Raw genomic sequence first — 15,428 nt, 5'->3', positions numbered from 1 at the left:
CTGTATCAATTAGCTTTGGGCTTGTCGAGCCTGTTATTGAGCCCATGACGTCATGTCTAAACATGAAAGACAAAAGGCGATCAAGAAATAAATCCAATCATCCACGTTGGGCGTTGGCATAACCATGTCTAAAAGTCTGTTGATACCTGCAAATCTTTATTTCATTTTACATGGTGGTCAGCCACAAACTCTGTCACAATTTAAGTAACTTCTATGTTGTTTTTAGTAACTGGCCAATAAAATACCAGTTCTGTTCAGAATTTGTCACCTTTGTCTTTCCACAAAAGAATAGAAAAAGCTCAATAGTGGGCTCAATAAAAGCCTAGCTCGATAAACTAAATGATCTGTTCTAATGGAGGAAGAGAAGTCTGCAGAGTGCAGAAACAGACTTTTTTCCCCCTCTCTCTTCTCTTTCTTTTCTTGATAAACAGTTTTTCAATGTTTTTCAGATCTGCATCAAATCAGAGTCATTGTTGAAAATGCACTTCCATGTCAAAAGATTTTAGATTTTATTCTGAGATTGCTTGATTATGTTATGCTGGGTTGCAGCCAGAACAATATGGAAAAGGGAAAAATAATCATTGCTACACATGACTACATAAAGATTGACAAGCATATTGCCCTCAGTGGAAACCTTAGTTGAATGTCCAAAAATGTAACTTTTCAGGAAATGGAAGAAAGGACCCGTGTTCCAATGGAGAACTTTTATATTTTATTATTATTTAAATAGCAAAAATAGAGAAGTACAAGCTAACAACGAGTCTTGTGACTCGTGAGGTTGTAGATCCGCTATTTTTGCTACTTTTGTGTGACACTGTAGTATGACAAAGTAGGGCATTCGTTCACAAAAAAAATAATAAACGTTTAAATATGGAGATACAAGGTTTCTACCCGGCGGCAACAATATTAAAATGCGTCATACCAAATCGTCATACCAAATCACTCCTGTTGCCTAAATACATGTATTGTACAGTGTTCAGCCATGCTCCGGTCGATTTCGGGAAGTTTGTGTTAGCTCTGCTTGCTTCTTTTACCAACAATAACAGTAACGATACTACTACAATATACCACACAGCCCTGATCATCTTAAATAATGTACATAAATGGAAAAATAAATAAAGACTTGAGTTAATGTATACGTGAAATTGTTGTTTATGTACATATTATGTACGTTTTTGGCTAATGGCATCAATGCAGAATTTGATTGATTTGATTTGATGTAGGACCCAGGGATCTAACTGGTAACCTTCCAGCTTACAGATGGGTCACTTAATTTACTGCAGTGGTTCTCAAACCTTTTCATTTCAAGGACCCCACTTTGAGAATCACTGATTCACAGTCATCATATCTACACCTTCATTTCAGCCAGATGTATTTGTCCCCTACGTCAGCATTGTAGCCCAGTGCGTACTTCTTTCCAGGAAGCGATCTGTAGGCGTAGTAGGTTTGGTCGAATTCATGAGCCCCTATGGTGATTTCTGGCAGGAACTTTGGTATGCAGACGAGGCTCAACACCTTCCGCTTGTCTTCCACCAGCATTCTCATGTGGTGGTAAGTGACATCATCCTGCTCTAGCCAAGGTCCTTTGTCAAACTTCAGATATTCTATGTCTTCTGCCACCTTGTCAATGTCTTGTGCTTGTGTCGTATCATAAGCCAGCACTTCTGCATTTTCACCGATTGTGGGCAGGAATGATGTCTTGTAGGCGTCCTCTATGCTCATCAGATATGATAGAGGCACATTCTGAAGATATGCCTTTCCACTTTGTTGCAACTTCTTTTGCACTTCTTCAGCTGGCACGTCCACATAGATAACCGCATGCGGGGGCAGGAACTCACAGATGCTGATGCCTTTGATTTCATTGTAGTGTTCCACACATTGCCTCGTGATGTAACCCTGTTTGTACATGGCCTCCAGGAAGACAACGTCGCTGAAGGGAGACCGCTCCAAGATTACTCCTTGGCCTGTGGTGAGTAAATGTTCGACAGCATTGGAGTACTGAAGCAGTCTCATGGTGTACATCCAGAGCTTCAGCCTGTAGGAGTTTCCATCAGCGGCCTTGGGGTCTGTGTAGAACTTCTCCAAACTGCACATCCCGTTGAACCTGACAGGGAGGGGCTCTTTATCTCCATTCATCTTGTCCAAGTAGAACGTATCAGCCTCGGGCATGTAGAGCATGCCCAGCTTGTCTGCTAGCTTTTGAGCCAGTGCCCCTTTCCCAGAGGCCAGGTTGCCATCAACAGAGATGATTTTACTGAACTCATTGAATCTTGGTGTTGTCCTCTCACCCAGGGCATAGGCCCACCAGCCATACCGCAGACTCCTTTCTGAGCTTGTGTGGATACCAGCCGTCCGTAGTGTTGCTGCCCCCGCTTTGAACGTGGCTGCTTTGGATGGGACGATCAGCCGGACCAGACTCAAGGCCATGTTGTTTACAGTCCGCCAAACACAGCAAGAGCATAACCCAAATCAAACCCTGTACATAGGGTGAACTTACATCTGATGAACTGATGTCACAATATTGACACAGTGATGTCATGTTGATGTGACGTCATACTGTCTTCCATACAGTCACAGACACACAGAGAGTAACAGCATTGGATTTTATTTTACTATGATACCATAGCAATCATGACAGCAATCATGACATCATTAAAATACTAGTGTTGCGGATAATATGTCAATAAATGTGTTAGAACTGAAAAATACTATAAGTAAAGATTGAAAACTTATCGGTGCTGAAGGTATAGGATAAAAGGTAAAGAGCTGCCTTTCCCAACAGCATTCCCGTTTGGGTGTTTACCCTACTGTTTCAAATCTACCAACATATTTTCAAGAAACCTTTCCAAAGCATACACTGCTGTCCCAGACAAAAGGCGAGGAAGGTGAGGAATGATGCTTCCCACAACCGCCATTCCCAACGGCAAAAGCACCGTCAATTTGCTGCACACACGACACCAGCCTCCAAGTAGATTTGTGAAGAAGGCTGGTAACTGTAATGTGCAGTTTGTCAACGTCAGTGAAAAGGGCCAGCGTTATCTGGCTGACATTTTCACCACATGTTTGGACCTTAGCTGGAGATGGTTGCTTATCATTTTCTGCCTAGCCTTTGTCCTGTCATGGTTGTTCTTTGGTTATGTTTTCTGGCTGCTGGCAATCTTCCATGGGGATTTAGAAAGTGATGCCCACATTTGTGTTGTCAACATTAAAAGTTTCACTTCTGCCTTCCTCTTCTCCCTAGAGACTCAGACGGCGATTGGCTACGGCTACAGGTACATGACAGATGAGTGCCCCGTCGCTGTCTTCATTGTTGTCTCCCAAAGCTTAATTGGCTTCATTATTGAAGCGTTCTTCATCGGCGCTGTCATGGCAAAGATAGCCAAGCCTAAGTATAGGAATGAAACTTTGGTTTTCAGTCACAATGCTACGGTGGCTATGAGGGACAACAAACTGTGCCTCATGTGGCGTGTGGGCAACCTCAGGAGGAGTCAACTGGTGGAGGCACATGTGCAGGCAAAACTTTTCAGATCCCGCACAACGGCTGAGGGGGAGTACATCCCCCTTTACCAGACGGACATAGATGTGGGCTTTGACAGAGGACTTGACCGCATCCTTCTGGTCTTTCCAATTATAATTGTCCATGAGATTGAGAAGGACAGCCCCTTCTATGACATGAGCATGCAGGAGTTGAAGACGTCCAAGTTTGAAATAGTGGTCATCCTGGAGGGCATGGTGGAGGCCACTGGCATGACCACGCAGTGCCGGAGCTCCTACCTGGCCAGTGAGATCCTCTGGGGTCACCGGTTCGAGCCCATACTCTTCGAGGAGAAAAACTATTACAGGGTGGACTACTCTCGCTTTCATAAGACGTACGAAGTTCCGGGCACCCCACTGTGCAGTGCCAGGGACATTGCAGAGAAAAAATATGTCATGCCAAGCTCCTACTCCTTCAGCTATGAGAACGAGGATAGGACAGGAAAAAGTGCCCATTTTGTGAGGCGGGTGAAGAAGCATTTATTTGGCAAATCAAAGAGCATAGACATCATCACTATTCAATCTTCATCTACTCAAGCCCAGCGTGAACCGTTGGCCGAAGATCCATTGACCTTCACCTCCTTGGAGGAAATGAACCAGACCTTCATCAAGGAGAAGAATGAGCTGATTGAAAGGCCCCTCCTGCAAGAAGACAAGTTTAAAGACACAGAGAAAGATAAGGGGGCTATAAATATCATAGAACTCCTGAGGTTGGAGGAAGTGTAGGAAAAGAGGAGAAAAGGAAGGCACTGTTAAGGAAGAGCACAGGGAGGAGACAAACTAATGGGAGAGGGAGGAAGAAGAGAATACAAACTAATTGAGAAAAAGCGTCTTTGTTTACTTTTCTCTCTGCCAAGCAGAAGAATGAAGACATGAAGAACAAGGTCACGTAGGGCTCATGTATGGTACTTTTCCTGGAGCCCTTGTACACATGTGGGGCAGCAGTGGCTCAGGAGGTAGAGTGGCCGCTTGGGAAACGCTCCCCCAGAGTTCGTGTCCTAGTGCTCCTGATGTAGTCTCGTCACGTGTATAGCCAAGACGACTATTCCACAATCTCCGAATGCTATATATGAAACAGTCTGGCCACAAGAGACTATACTCCTGATGACCAGGTTGGGGCCTTGCATGGTTCCCTCCACTATCAGTGTATGTGTGTGTGAATGGGTGAATGTGCACAATCCTTGGAAAAGGCACTATATAAATGCACCATTCACACGTGGACGTCATTCTGTTGAAATAATTGTGGCTCAAATAGGAATGAATGAAAACCCTAATCTGATTTTGTAGTTTGTTTTCAAGGATAACTACAAAAGGGGCGCCCGCTGGGCTAGCGGTCCAGGCATACCACATATAGGCATATGCCTGACAATAATAAATAATATCAGGCTGGCCTCATACACAGTGGCATAAGCAATGCACCAAATAATATCAATATTTCTACGTATAAATATATATGAAATTGTTTGATGTTTTTGTTAGTTTTGGTAAATACATACATATTAACCGTCTGAATTTTTCTTTCTACCTACATATTAAATTAAAACTCCTTACATGCTAAAGTATTAAATCCCCTATGATGACCCTGACTGCTTTGCTTGTTGTATGGTCTCACTCTCACAGGATTGGCAGGGTGCAGCTGGAAAACAATTAATGGCAGAGTGGAGCTGGACAGGATCATCAGTGCGAATGGGGCACACCTGGGCCCACATCATACTGTACATGTGGTAATTTTCTTTGGGAATGGGTACTGTAGGCTACTGCACTATATATTATGATACAAGTTTCACTCTGTAAAATGTGATTGATAGTTGAGGCCTGCATTATTGAGACACAGGTTAATCACTCAAAACCTACTATCTATATACATTGCTGACCGGAGTCCAGTGGGCACTGCCCATAATTCCGTCATACCATTAGGACTACGTGGCTTCACATGCGGTTAGGGTTAGGGATAGGAGTAGTATTAGTAGGGGCGAGTGAGAATAACCAATCTGGGAGCTTAGATAAGTGCTAAGCCTATTTTCACAGAATGTTATTATGACATGCCCCAGAATAGGTTCATGTAAAGTAGGGGTTCCCAAACTCTGGTGCGTGTGTGGCGCACAAACGCCCTCGGGGTACGTGACATGAAAGGGGTAATGGTGGTTTTATGGTATATAAAGTATACAGCAGCTGCATGTCTCTCAGACAGTGCAGTGCAGTGACATTCTGGGATTATTTGCCATAATCATATAAAAAAATATATAACTTTCAGCCAAATACAACGGGACTGTTGGGGGTGCGTCAGCTAGGTCAGGTCGTCAGGAGGTAATGGGGTGCACGGCCAAAAAGGTTTGGGGACCACTGATGTAGAGGACCACTTTGGTAGAGGTTTACTTTGGACAAGAAATCAAAAATAATTGCTCCAGTGATTAGAAATTGATAATTCAAAATATGCTCCTCATTTTGACTTACATTGTAGGCTGAAACAGTTCTCAGTCACTCTTTTTAGTACGTAAACAAACAAACAAACAAAGTTGGTTCAGATATTATAGAGCATCACCAAAACTCATACTGTTTTTTTTTAATAAAAATGTTAACAGAAAACCCGGACTGGAGCCGCAGACCCAGATCCACATCTTCAAATCGTAAAATCAACAGGAAGTTAACATTTTTATATAAAACAAAAACCGTAGGCCTATGAGTTTTGGTGATGCTTGTCTGCATCAACTTTGTTTGTGTTTGTTTACATACTGACTTTCAGCGTACAATGTAAGTCAATGAGGAGAATATTTTGAATGATCAATTTCTAATCTATTCAGTAATCACTGGAGCAATTATTTCTTGTCTTTATGATGGAACTGCCCTATAGATGTACAGTATGGTGTTCAACGTGTCTGAACAATAGTATCTGAATCAGACACTACAGCTTGTTATTGATTATGTACCGTACAATCTTTAATAAAATCACACTCATGTGAAGTGAGCGGTGCCTTCTATCATGACGATGATAATTCTCACACTTATCTCCCAGATTAAGAACTTGATTTGTAGGAAAACTAATTTCGGGACTGTGATAGCCTGCGTCACTATACAGTAGAACACCTGAGTGTTCTCACACTTATCAATCAGAGATTTGTTTGAAAAAGGACTCCATAGAGCTCCATAGCTGTGTCAACATCGGCCTCATGCTAATCAAACATAGAGTCTTAGATCGACTCCATAGCTTGTGAACAGAACACCTCAGTGGCTTCATCTTCACACTTATCAATAACAAATAGTTATCTTTGGAAAATGACTCATTTCCAAAAAGGTCAAATACTTAGGTGAGCGGCGCATTATCATGATGACCATGTATGAGGATGAAGTCACGGGGGGACATCACAAAGCCACACGCTGGAGAAAGATTCAAAATGATGAATGTCATCATAGTCCATATAGACTTGGCTGCCACTGCCACATGACGTCACGGTCACATGTGTCACATACTGTGGCACCCACTTCGTCATAGTAAATGTATTTTGCCATTGACTTGACCTAAAGCGTTTACACAGAATAAAGTGTTCCGTAAAAAGCCCATATACCTGGCTGCCACATGATGTCACAGGAGGGCACACACAAAGCCACACTTGGCCGCTCAAATGGGCAGCGCTCTTAGGCCTCATACACACATATCAAACACACTGTGTATTGTCTGTGTTTAATGGCCACCACAATGCTTTTCCAATGGGAGTCACATTGTTTGACCAAACATTGTGTTTGATGGCTGTGTTCTATAGTAAACACAGAGTGTTTGAAATGTGTGTAGGCCTATGGGGCCTGAGATCACAGAGACTGATTCTGATTGGTCAATCAGTGCATTCTGATAGGTCAAACAGAGCGCTATACTGTATTTGTGCATGTCGTTATAGGAGAACGACGGACGTTAGAGGGTTGTGACGTCAGAGTCAACGTCAGGAATTCGGACTTGAACGTCCACTGTGTATACATATAGCAGCCACAGTACAACCGAGGAATACTACCGAAGGGGAACCAGCGCGTGAACGCGATGACTGCCAGGATTGAAGTACACGTTCTCTACATGTGGCCAGACCCACAGGACCTGACACAAGAAATAGTTGGTGACTTTTACAGGATGGCTCATGATACTTTCCCATGTTACGACCTCGGCGAGCCCAACTACAATCCGTTGGAACTTCTAATGAAAGCATGCAAAGACAAATTTGATCAAGACAAGGTCCCGGAGGAACACAAGAAGAGCAAACCTGACCAGATGTTGTATTTTGACGATCAAACGGTGGACGGGAATCTGGAGATTCTGTGGACCATTCCGAGGGATGGCCTGAACCGCCCTAATCCCTGGGAAGACTACCCTTGTCCATATGATCCTAATCAAGAGCAACGTGTCTGGCCTTTTCTTAATCTCTTGAAAGTTCAGTTCCCAACTGAACCCGAAGGGAAAAGAGCACTCTTGATCGTGCGCTTCAGATGGCGTCAGTAGATGAAGTGACAAACAGTTGAGAGATGGTGGCAGTAGATAAAGTGACAAACAGTTGAGACGAATAACAGTCCGAGTCCATAATTTATTCTGACCCCTCCCTGAAAAGGCCTAGCTGTCCTGACCACTTATCTATGATTTATACATTATGGAAAATTAGTGTGGACTTAGACTGTTATTCGTCTCAACTGCATTGCTACAGTATGTCTCCTGTGGGGGACTGATATTTTTACTAGGCTAGTAAAACTATTAGCTCTACATGTTTACTAGCCTACTTTTTAAGTTGATGTATGCCCAGCTTTGTGTGTTAGTGTGTATCAAATTTGAGATCATTTGATTGGCTGAGCACGGAATGTGATGTATGATGATGTATGACGCTTCACATGAGTGTGATTTTTTTTTAAGAATTGCTTTTTATTCTTAAAATTATCTTTAAAATTGTTTGAAATGTATTTTGAGGGGCGCTAGCCCCTCCAATGCCCAGCTTTGTGTGTTTGTGTGTACCACATCACATAGTGATGATTTGATTGGTTGAGCACAGAATGTGATGTGAATCATTGATTTCACGAGTGTGATTTTTTTATTTCTGAAAATAGATTTTAGATTTATTTATTTTTTACTTAGCCTAGCTCCAGCCTCTGAATCGCTAGCCACAGTGCAAATTCAGGTCTGTGTGCGTGTGTATATGTCAATGTGTTTAGTCTCACAAATTGAGCTATATCAGCATGCAAGCTGCACAAGAAATTGCGAGAAACTTAATGTTTTTGTCCCCATATATGACCATATATATTTTTAATATTTAGAAAATGGCCAGACCACAACAAAATAATGTATTATTATTATTTATTTTTGGCAGAATTAAGGCCATAGTGAAATGTGATGTCATAGGGAAATAGCCAATGTACAAGCTCACAACGCGTCCCATCCCTTACATTATAGACGGACAAATGGACACGCTATAACACTATAGAGAAACTTACCCCCAGCAGCCACAACTATATATGGGGAAAAACATCATTGTGGATAGGACAGATTGTAGTTACATGCATGATGTAAAGAGACAGAAATGGACAAACAGGGACATGGGTTCGAATGAAGGGCTCTCAGAGCATCTCAGCTGCAACAATCAATTATTTTATAGACAATTATTACTTTTTCGACTAATCGAGAAGCAACGTCTTTTTAGATATTTTCTTAAGTTTTATGATCAACGAATCGATTAATTACTATTTTGTCGCACAACGGTGTGCACAACAAATCTCACAATGCATCATGATGAGACGTGCAAACTTGTACGTCAGCTATTTTAATTTTTGGAAATATTTTAATCTAATGGCATGCCAAAAAGGGAGAGATTATTGATCGATTATTTTATTACATTATCGATTATTATCATTTTTTTGATCATCGATTCAATCGATTAGTTCAATTTGCTGTTGCATCCCTACCGTCCTTTTTAAATATTTTCCGTTCCTTTTTCTCTTCCGACACACATAGTCACTGTGTGTTCAGTTGATCATGTTATGGACACAACATTGACCGGTGGTTTATGCTCATCACCTATTTTGATAGACACCGTCATTGCTTGGCAACATTCCCATGTGAAGTGTGTATTTTATCACGTGACCCCTCTGATACCTATGAAGTCACTATCTGCTTCTCTTCAGCTGACAGTGGGACTTTCACACAGAGAGGGTGTAACGTGCGCAGAGGATCACACTAGCCGACTGAGTTCTTCTCCCTGCTGAACAGGCGCCCTGACCAAGCCGTAGTTGTCACCAGTGTGACACCTCTCTGTCACCAGACAGAGATCACCCTCTCCTGCCGGCTGTGTCCGTTGTTGCGTCTGGCAGAGCGGGATGCACCGCGGAGGGTTCAAACCGACGGTGGGGGTCAGGACACTTTCCGCCGTACCACCGGGAAGCCCAATATCTCTATCTGTGAGCTTGGCATTGTCTCTGACGTCATCAAACGTGCACGTCCTCATGATTTTTCCATTTTGGAACACTGTTTGCAACAGGTCCGCACCGTACTCCCCAAGGTCTCGGTTTCCCTTTTCCAGCGTGACAAATTCTCCGCTCTGCATCCTGTGCAAGGACAGGCGACCTTTCTTTGACCTCTTGTTAGGTTGTGCCACCGGATCCTTGAACACATTGGCCGCCAGGCCGTTAGTGACCACGTAGCTAGTCTTGTACGCACAGCTGAGCAGATCTCGAGACAGTTTCTGCAGCAGGGCTCCTCCCGAACCAAACGCTACATTCTCAATGGACCATCCGTGTTGCTTCATGCCTTCCACAATCTCCTGCAGGGTGTTAATATCAATTCCATCCCCTTGAATGACTCTGATATACGGAGGTAGAACCTTATAACCTTTAGAGTTCTCAGTGGGATGGAACTTCTTGCCTAGAATCTCCAAGACCTTCAGGACCGTGTCCAGAGGATTTCCAGAGTCTGGTCGGATGACCAGGGGGGCATCTGCACCACGGCTTTCTATTACACTCCTCAGCTCCTCCCCCCAGATCTTCTCACAGGCATTGTAGATATCATAGCTGTCACTGACGATGGAAACAGGAATGCTGGGGAACTGCTTCATTATGTGCTCATAGGCATCTTTCTCATGATCCTTGCCCCACGCTGTGATGGTGCTATGCTCTGCAGCGGGGACGGAAAACCCAGGCATGGGATCTTTAGTGCCATAGTATTTCTTAATGATGCTAATGCCAGCTATTGTGTCTGTTCCCTTAAAGTTGACCAGGTGGGCAGACGCTCCTATGCCGGCAGTCTCTTGCGAAGACACTCCCCTGTAGCCAAAGTCGTGCAGTTTGTGCTCCAGGCCCTCCATGTTCCCAGATGTCTCCAGGAGATATTTGGCTAGAATCTTCTTCTGCTCTCTGGAGTTGGTGGCCACGGTGATGGGGTACCAGATCTGGACCAGGATGGTCTCCACCCAGTTGGTAAGCCAGTAACACTTTGGGTCTGTGTTCTCCACTGTGAACAGAACGTTGCCTCGAGGAATCACACTGCCTTCGGGGACAGCCTTGATCTCTATGGGCAGGTGGCCATTGTGTTTCTCCAGGATGTAGTTCCAGCCTTTCTCATTGAAGATATCATCCTGGAAGTGTTCTCTGTACACTTCCTTGGCTTCCTGGATCTTCTCTGGAGTCACAACCTTCCCTTTGAGATATTTGTGGAGAATATACTGTAGTCCATAGAAGACGGATTCATCGTACTTGACTTTTCTGTTCTTGGCGGGGTCTGTCCAATTCTCGCGGCACTCAAAGTAGGAGTACACCTTACTGGTGTGGGGAGGGTACTGCTTGTAATGCGTTACCTTGTAAGAATCAGTCGCCATCAGTATGCTGAAGTCGACATCTCTGTGTTCCAACCTTGCCGTTTCCATTATTCAGGCGCAGCAGCTGTTCAATATTAACTTCAACTACTACTGTCTTCCTTCTCAACAAGATCCAGAAGGAACCAATCTGCCACAATTTATATACTGACCTTGAACTCTGGTCTCACGAGTGATGTCACACAATTTGCGTAGATGCCCTTTGTCGACTATGTAAAGTTGAGGTTGTCAGTGGCTTTGCATATGTGCGTGTCTCTCTGTGTGCCTGGATTATGCCCAAATATGGACATGTATATGTCACAGTCAGTCATAGACTCCTGTCACAGACCGGCCTCAAAATACTTTGACCATTTCACCCCTGAGTGCCAGGTTTTTCCCAAATATGGAAATGCCTACCTCGCAGCACTGACATCACAGTGCATCATAGACAGTGGATGTCATAGACTGGCCTCGGAATGCCAATACAGACAGACACACTATGAATGCCCACTGTTGAATGACTATAGCGCCGGTGTAAAATCACTCAGTCGACAAAATCAATTGTAGATTAAGTAAATATTTCAGATTACTAAAACTACTATATTACTATAATTACTAGAACTTAACTGACATTTTAGTTAAAAGACTATAAAATCCAGAATTTTACTGTCACAATTGTAACTGAGAGTCTGAGACACAGTGCTGACATAATTGACCTATGCTTTTCATTCGTGGCACCTTGAAACGAGTGCACACTGGCCCTATTGTGACCAATATTGATTGCGAACGCATTGAGCACTTACTATGAGACCTAGCAGATCATGTCTGTGTGTGTGTGTGTGTGTGTGTGTGTGTGTGTGTGTGTCTGTCTGTCCCGCTTTTGTGCCCATATATGGAGCTGAGTGATTTGTTTGTGATTGATGCAACACACTCCATATTTGGACGTATAGCTGCTTTGGGGACTCCTTATATGGTTATGGCTAAGTTAAAAACTTAACTTAAAAATAACTTAACTTAAAAAAATAATAACTTAAAAATAAATCTTAAAAAACCCCAAAAATGTACGAGCTGCGTTCGCTTCCCGCGTTTGCGCGTCTTACTGGTACTAGTAGAAGACCTGGCTAAGATATGTATGCACAATGCCCTTCATTTAGGAGAGAATATCTCAACTGTTCTTGACAAATATGACCCCAGGGAACTCTGAGAAATCATGGTCGAAATACCCCAAAATAACCGCTAATTCGAACATGGCTCTATCTGGAGCTGACAAAATGGTCAGAGTACCAATGTTTGAATACTCAATCCATATGCACACATCTTGCCATTAAGTTAATGGAATGAGGGTGGAAACTAGCTGCAATTTGCCATGATCAAGTCCTGATTTACATCCCAGTAGCTACAACTCGATCAGACCCACTAGGGATTAGGGAAAGACAGGGCCGCACATTCCGTTGGAACCACTCCGGAACTACTATGCCGGGACTGAGAGGTACAATTCTGGTATGTGGAGGGACTAGGCTCTCTGGGTTGCCTTCTGTCTGGGCCCCTCCTAAGTCTCACCAGGTCCACTCCTGCTCTCACCAGGAGTATAGTTAGGAACCTGTGCGTTGCACCAGACTCCCAGGCCCAGCACCAGACACTTCATTCAGGAGTGGTGGATTCTTGAGCCGCAATGGCCCTCCTAAAGGCCTCATCGAAGGTTTTTGGGCTTCCTCCTCACGGAGGATGCAGGCTGGGGCGCAAACCCATACTGCTCCAGGGTATATATTTGGTGAAAATAGCAGATCTGTTCTCTCTTTATTTTTTTATTCATTCATTCATTCATTCATTCATTGTGTGTGCCTGGGCAAGCCATCTAGATGTTAAACATGAGTTTCAGCTGTTTCACTATCACACAGGTTCATACAGTATCTATCAATAATATAGCTGGCCCCTGGAGTCTCTGGACCACAGTTTGAGAACCACTGCAAAGCCACAAGATTTATTATGGAAGCAGTCAGGCAGACTGTAATTCCATGTATAACACTGCCATCTTGTGGCTGTTTAAATCTCCACAAAGTGCAAACTGCATCACTATTCAATACTATTTAAAGGCTATTCATAGGCTATTTAAAGGGTTACACTTAGGCGACTGTGGTTTAGTAGACCTTTAGAGAAACATTATTAAATGTTAAATACCCTGGTTCCCCACTTTTACCCCAAAATGCCTCTAACATTCACATTTTTCAGAAATCCCACTTGTCTATTGTTTCATAATGTTGTTTTAAACTACTGATTCACACACATTTCCATGTCAAGGAACCCCATGTACCGGTAGGCCTATTTGTCCACCCATACATCTACAAATATTTTGTGGACTCCCCAGTCCACATCCATGAATACCAGATTCCACATTTGTCACTTTTCCCCCCAATACTTAAAAAAAAAAAAAAAAAAAAAGCCGAGTCACTTCTTGTGGGCTTGTTTTCATAGTTTTTGTGTTTTGTATTGTATTTTAGTGACTTGTGCTTTCGTTTGAAATGTACCCATTCTACATAATGTAAAATAAACATTTCAAACCAGTGGTTGCTTATTTCTCTGACGCAATCTGGCAACACTGCTTCTTCACTCGCCTCGCTTGTAGTGAGTGAAGTGGTTGTATTTGTGTTCCGGGGAAGCTGTTTCCTGGCTGGCGGCTGCTAGAAATGGCGAGCTCTGTGTGCTGGGCCAGGCTGCTGCTGCTTCTAATGGGCGTTCTCAGGACGTCAAATGCCGTTTCGGAACCGGGCAAGTGGGTCCTGGACGTCAATAGCGTGAGTGTCGTGGACGGTGGTGTCGGGGACGATGTGTGACTGTCTGCGTTGTTGTGTGTCGCTGGTGCTGACGTAGCATGGCTACACATCCGGCATTACAGTGTTGGTGTTGTTGTTGTTAGCTTTATAGCTTTAATCACACAGCTCAACGTTATTATCATTTCTTATATAAACCTTAATTTAATTGTGTGTCCTATAGTGCAGAAAGACTCATTGCCGCCGATTAACGTTTGCTACTGTCTGTCTGTCTGCCTTGGTTGTGTCACTTGTGTGTACACTCACTCATGATGTGACATGTAAACAAAGTTCGCTTGATGGAAGCCGGTTTGTTCACATTTGTTCATAGTCATACCGGTAAACTACTTTGAATGATTAACCGTCCGTGTGAATGGCTGTCTTTATGTTGCCTCGGCTCTCTGGTGTTGTTAATAGCCGCTCCTATCAAATCGCAGTACAATATTAGCCCCAAGATTTAGAAAACTCTGAGAGTCTAAATCTTGGGCTAGTACAATATGATGATGCCAATCACACCACAGTATGACAAATGCAATCACCAATTCGAATATAATTGTGATTGGTATACATACTGTAATTGCGCTAGGTAATACAATCACAATCATAGCATTTGATTCTGATAACAGTCACTGACTGTGCCTTAATAATATATGCTAACATTCACAGTGACAGTATATGTTATTTCTAACACATCATTCGTAATATGACATACTGTATAACGGATGTTAGAATTAAAGAACTTAAGCAAGAGCTTATGGGAACTATCTAATTCTATTCCCCAATCAGAGAGATCTCGCACAGGGTTGCAATATTTTCCATTTCAATATTTTGTATAACCGTTTGAAGAGCACCTTGCGGTTTTCAGCTGGGTGAATTCTCTTCTGGGTGGGGAATGTAAACTTTCTGAAATGTTGAGGAAACACATTTGCTTCCATCTGCTTGTGTGTTATTCAGTGTTTAGATTAGATACACTACGATTTGTTTCAGTCGTGACAATCATTTGTTATTGTTATGCCTTTTAGGATGTCACCCAATCACACTCTGAAGACTTTTGAGTTGAGTGCGACAGTTATTTTAATTCTTGTTGACAATGAAGTATAAGCCCACCACTCATATCAGGAGGGGGAAACAAAAGGACATAACCTTTGTATTGAATCAGGGTGGACAGAGCAGCTGTGGTTTGATATATATATATATATATATATATATATATATATATATATATATATATATATATATATATATATATATAAATTAAATCAATTATGTTGTACCCATAAAA

General features: G+C 42.8%; 4 protein-coding genes across 6 annotated transcripts in view; 2 read left to right on the top strand and 2 right to left on the bottom strand.

The window, feature by feature from the left end:
• Positions 1-1,356: 1,356 nt before the first annotated feature.
• On the bottom strand, positions 1,357-2,427 carry LOC308321586 (NADH dehydrogenase [ubiquinone] 1 alpha subcomplex subunit 10, mitochondrial-like; the record flags this gene model as incomplete). The annotated part of the gene is made up of 1 exon (XM_080772540.1): positions 1,357-2,427. One exon carries the CDS (start codon positions 2,425-2,427, stop codon positions 1,357-1,359), a length of 1,071 nt encoding a protein of 356 aa, XP_080628666.1.
• A 468-nt stretch (positions 2,428-2,895) lies between these two features.
• Positions 2,896-4,260, top strand: LOC308321798 (inward rectifier potassium channel 2-like; the record flags this gene model as incomplete). Its single annotated transcript, XM_080772888.1, has 1 exon — positions 2,896-4,260. The coding sequence occupies one exon, from the start codon at positions 2,896-2,898 to the stop codon at positions 4,258-4,260; it is 1,365 nt and encodes a 454-aa protein (XP_080629014.1).
• Positions 4,261-9,725: 5,465 nt separating this feature from the next.
• LOC308321797 (nicotinamide phosphoribosyltransferase-like) lies at positions 9,726-11,411 on the bottom strand (the record flags this gene model as incomplete). Its single annotated transcript, XM_080772887.1, has 1 exon — positions 9,726-11,411. One exon carries the CDS (start codon positions 11,409-11,411, stop codon positions 9,726-9,728), a length of 1,686 nt encoding a protein of 561 aa, XP_080629013.1.
• A 2,568-nt stretch (positions 11,412-13,979) lies between these two features.
• Positions 13,980-15,428, top strand: part of LOC308321530 (transmembrane protein 87A) — a 55,819-nt gene continuing 54,370 nt past the window's right edge. For all 3 annotated transcript variants that reach the window (XM_080772466.1, XM_080772465.1, XM_080772464.1), the window contains exon 1: positions 13,980-14,131. In XM_080772466.1, the coding sequence (XP_080628592.1) occupies positions 14,024-14,131 (108 nt within the window). In that variant the 5' untranslated portion in view covers positions 13,980-14,023. The remainder of the gene's footprint in view (positions 14,132-15,428) is intronic.

This window comes from Protomyctophum bolini, assembly GCF_963924005.1.
Source record: "Protomyctophum bolini genome assembly, chromosome: 9".
Lineage (NCBI taxonomy): Eukaryota > Metazoa > Chordata > Actinopteri > Myctophiformes > Myctophidae > Protomyctophum > Protomyctophum bolini.
Note: the sequence above shows the minus strand (reverse complement) of the source record. Positions and strands in the feature narration are given on the sequence as shown.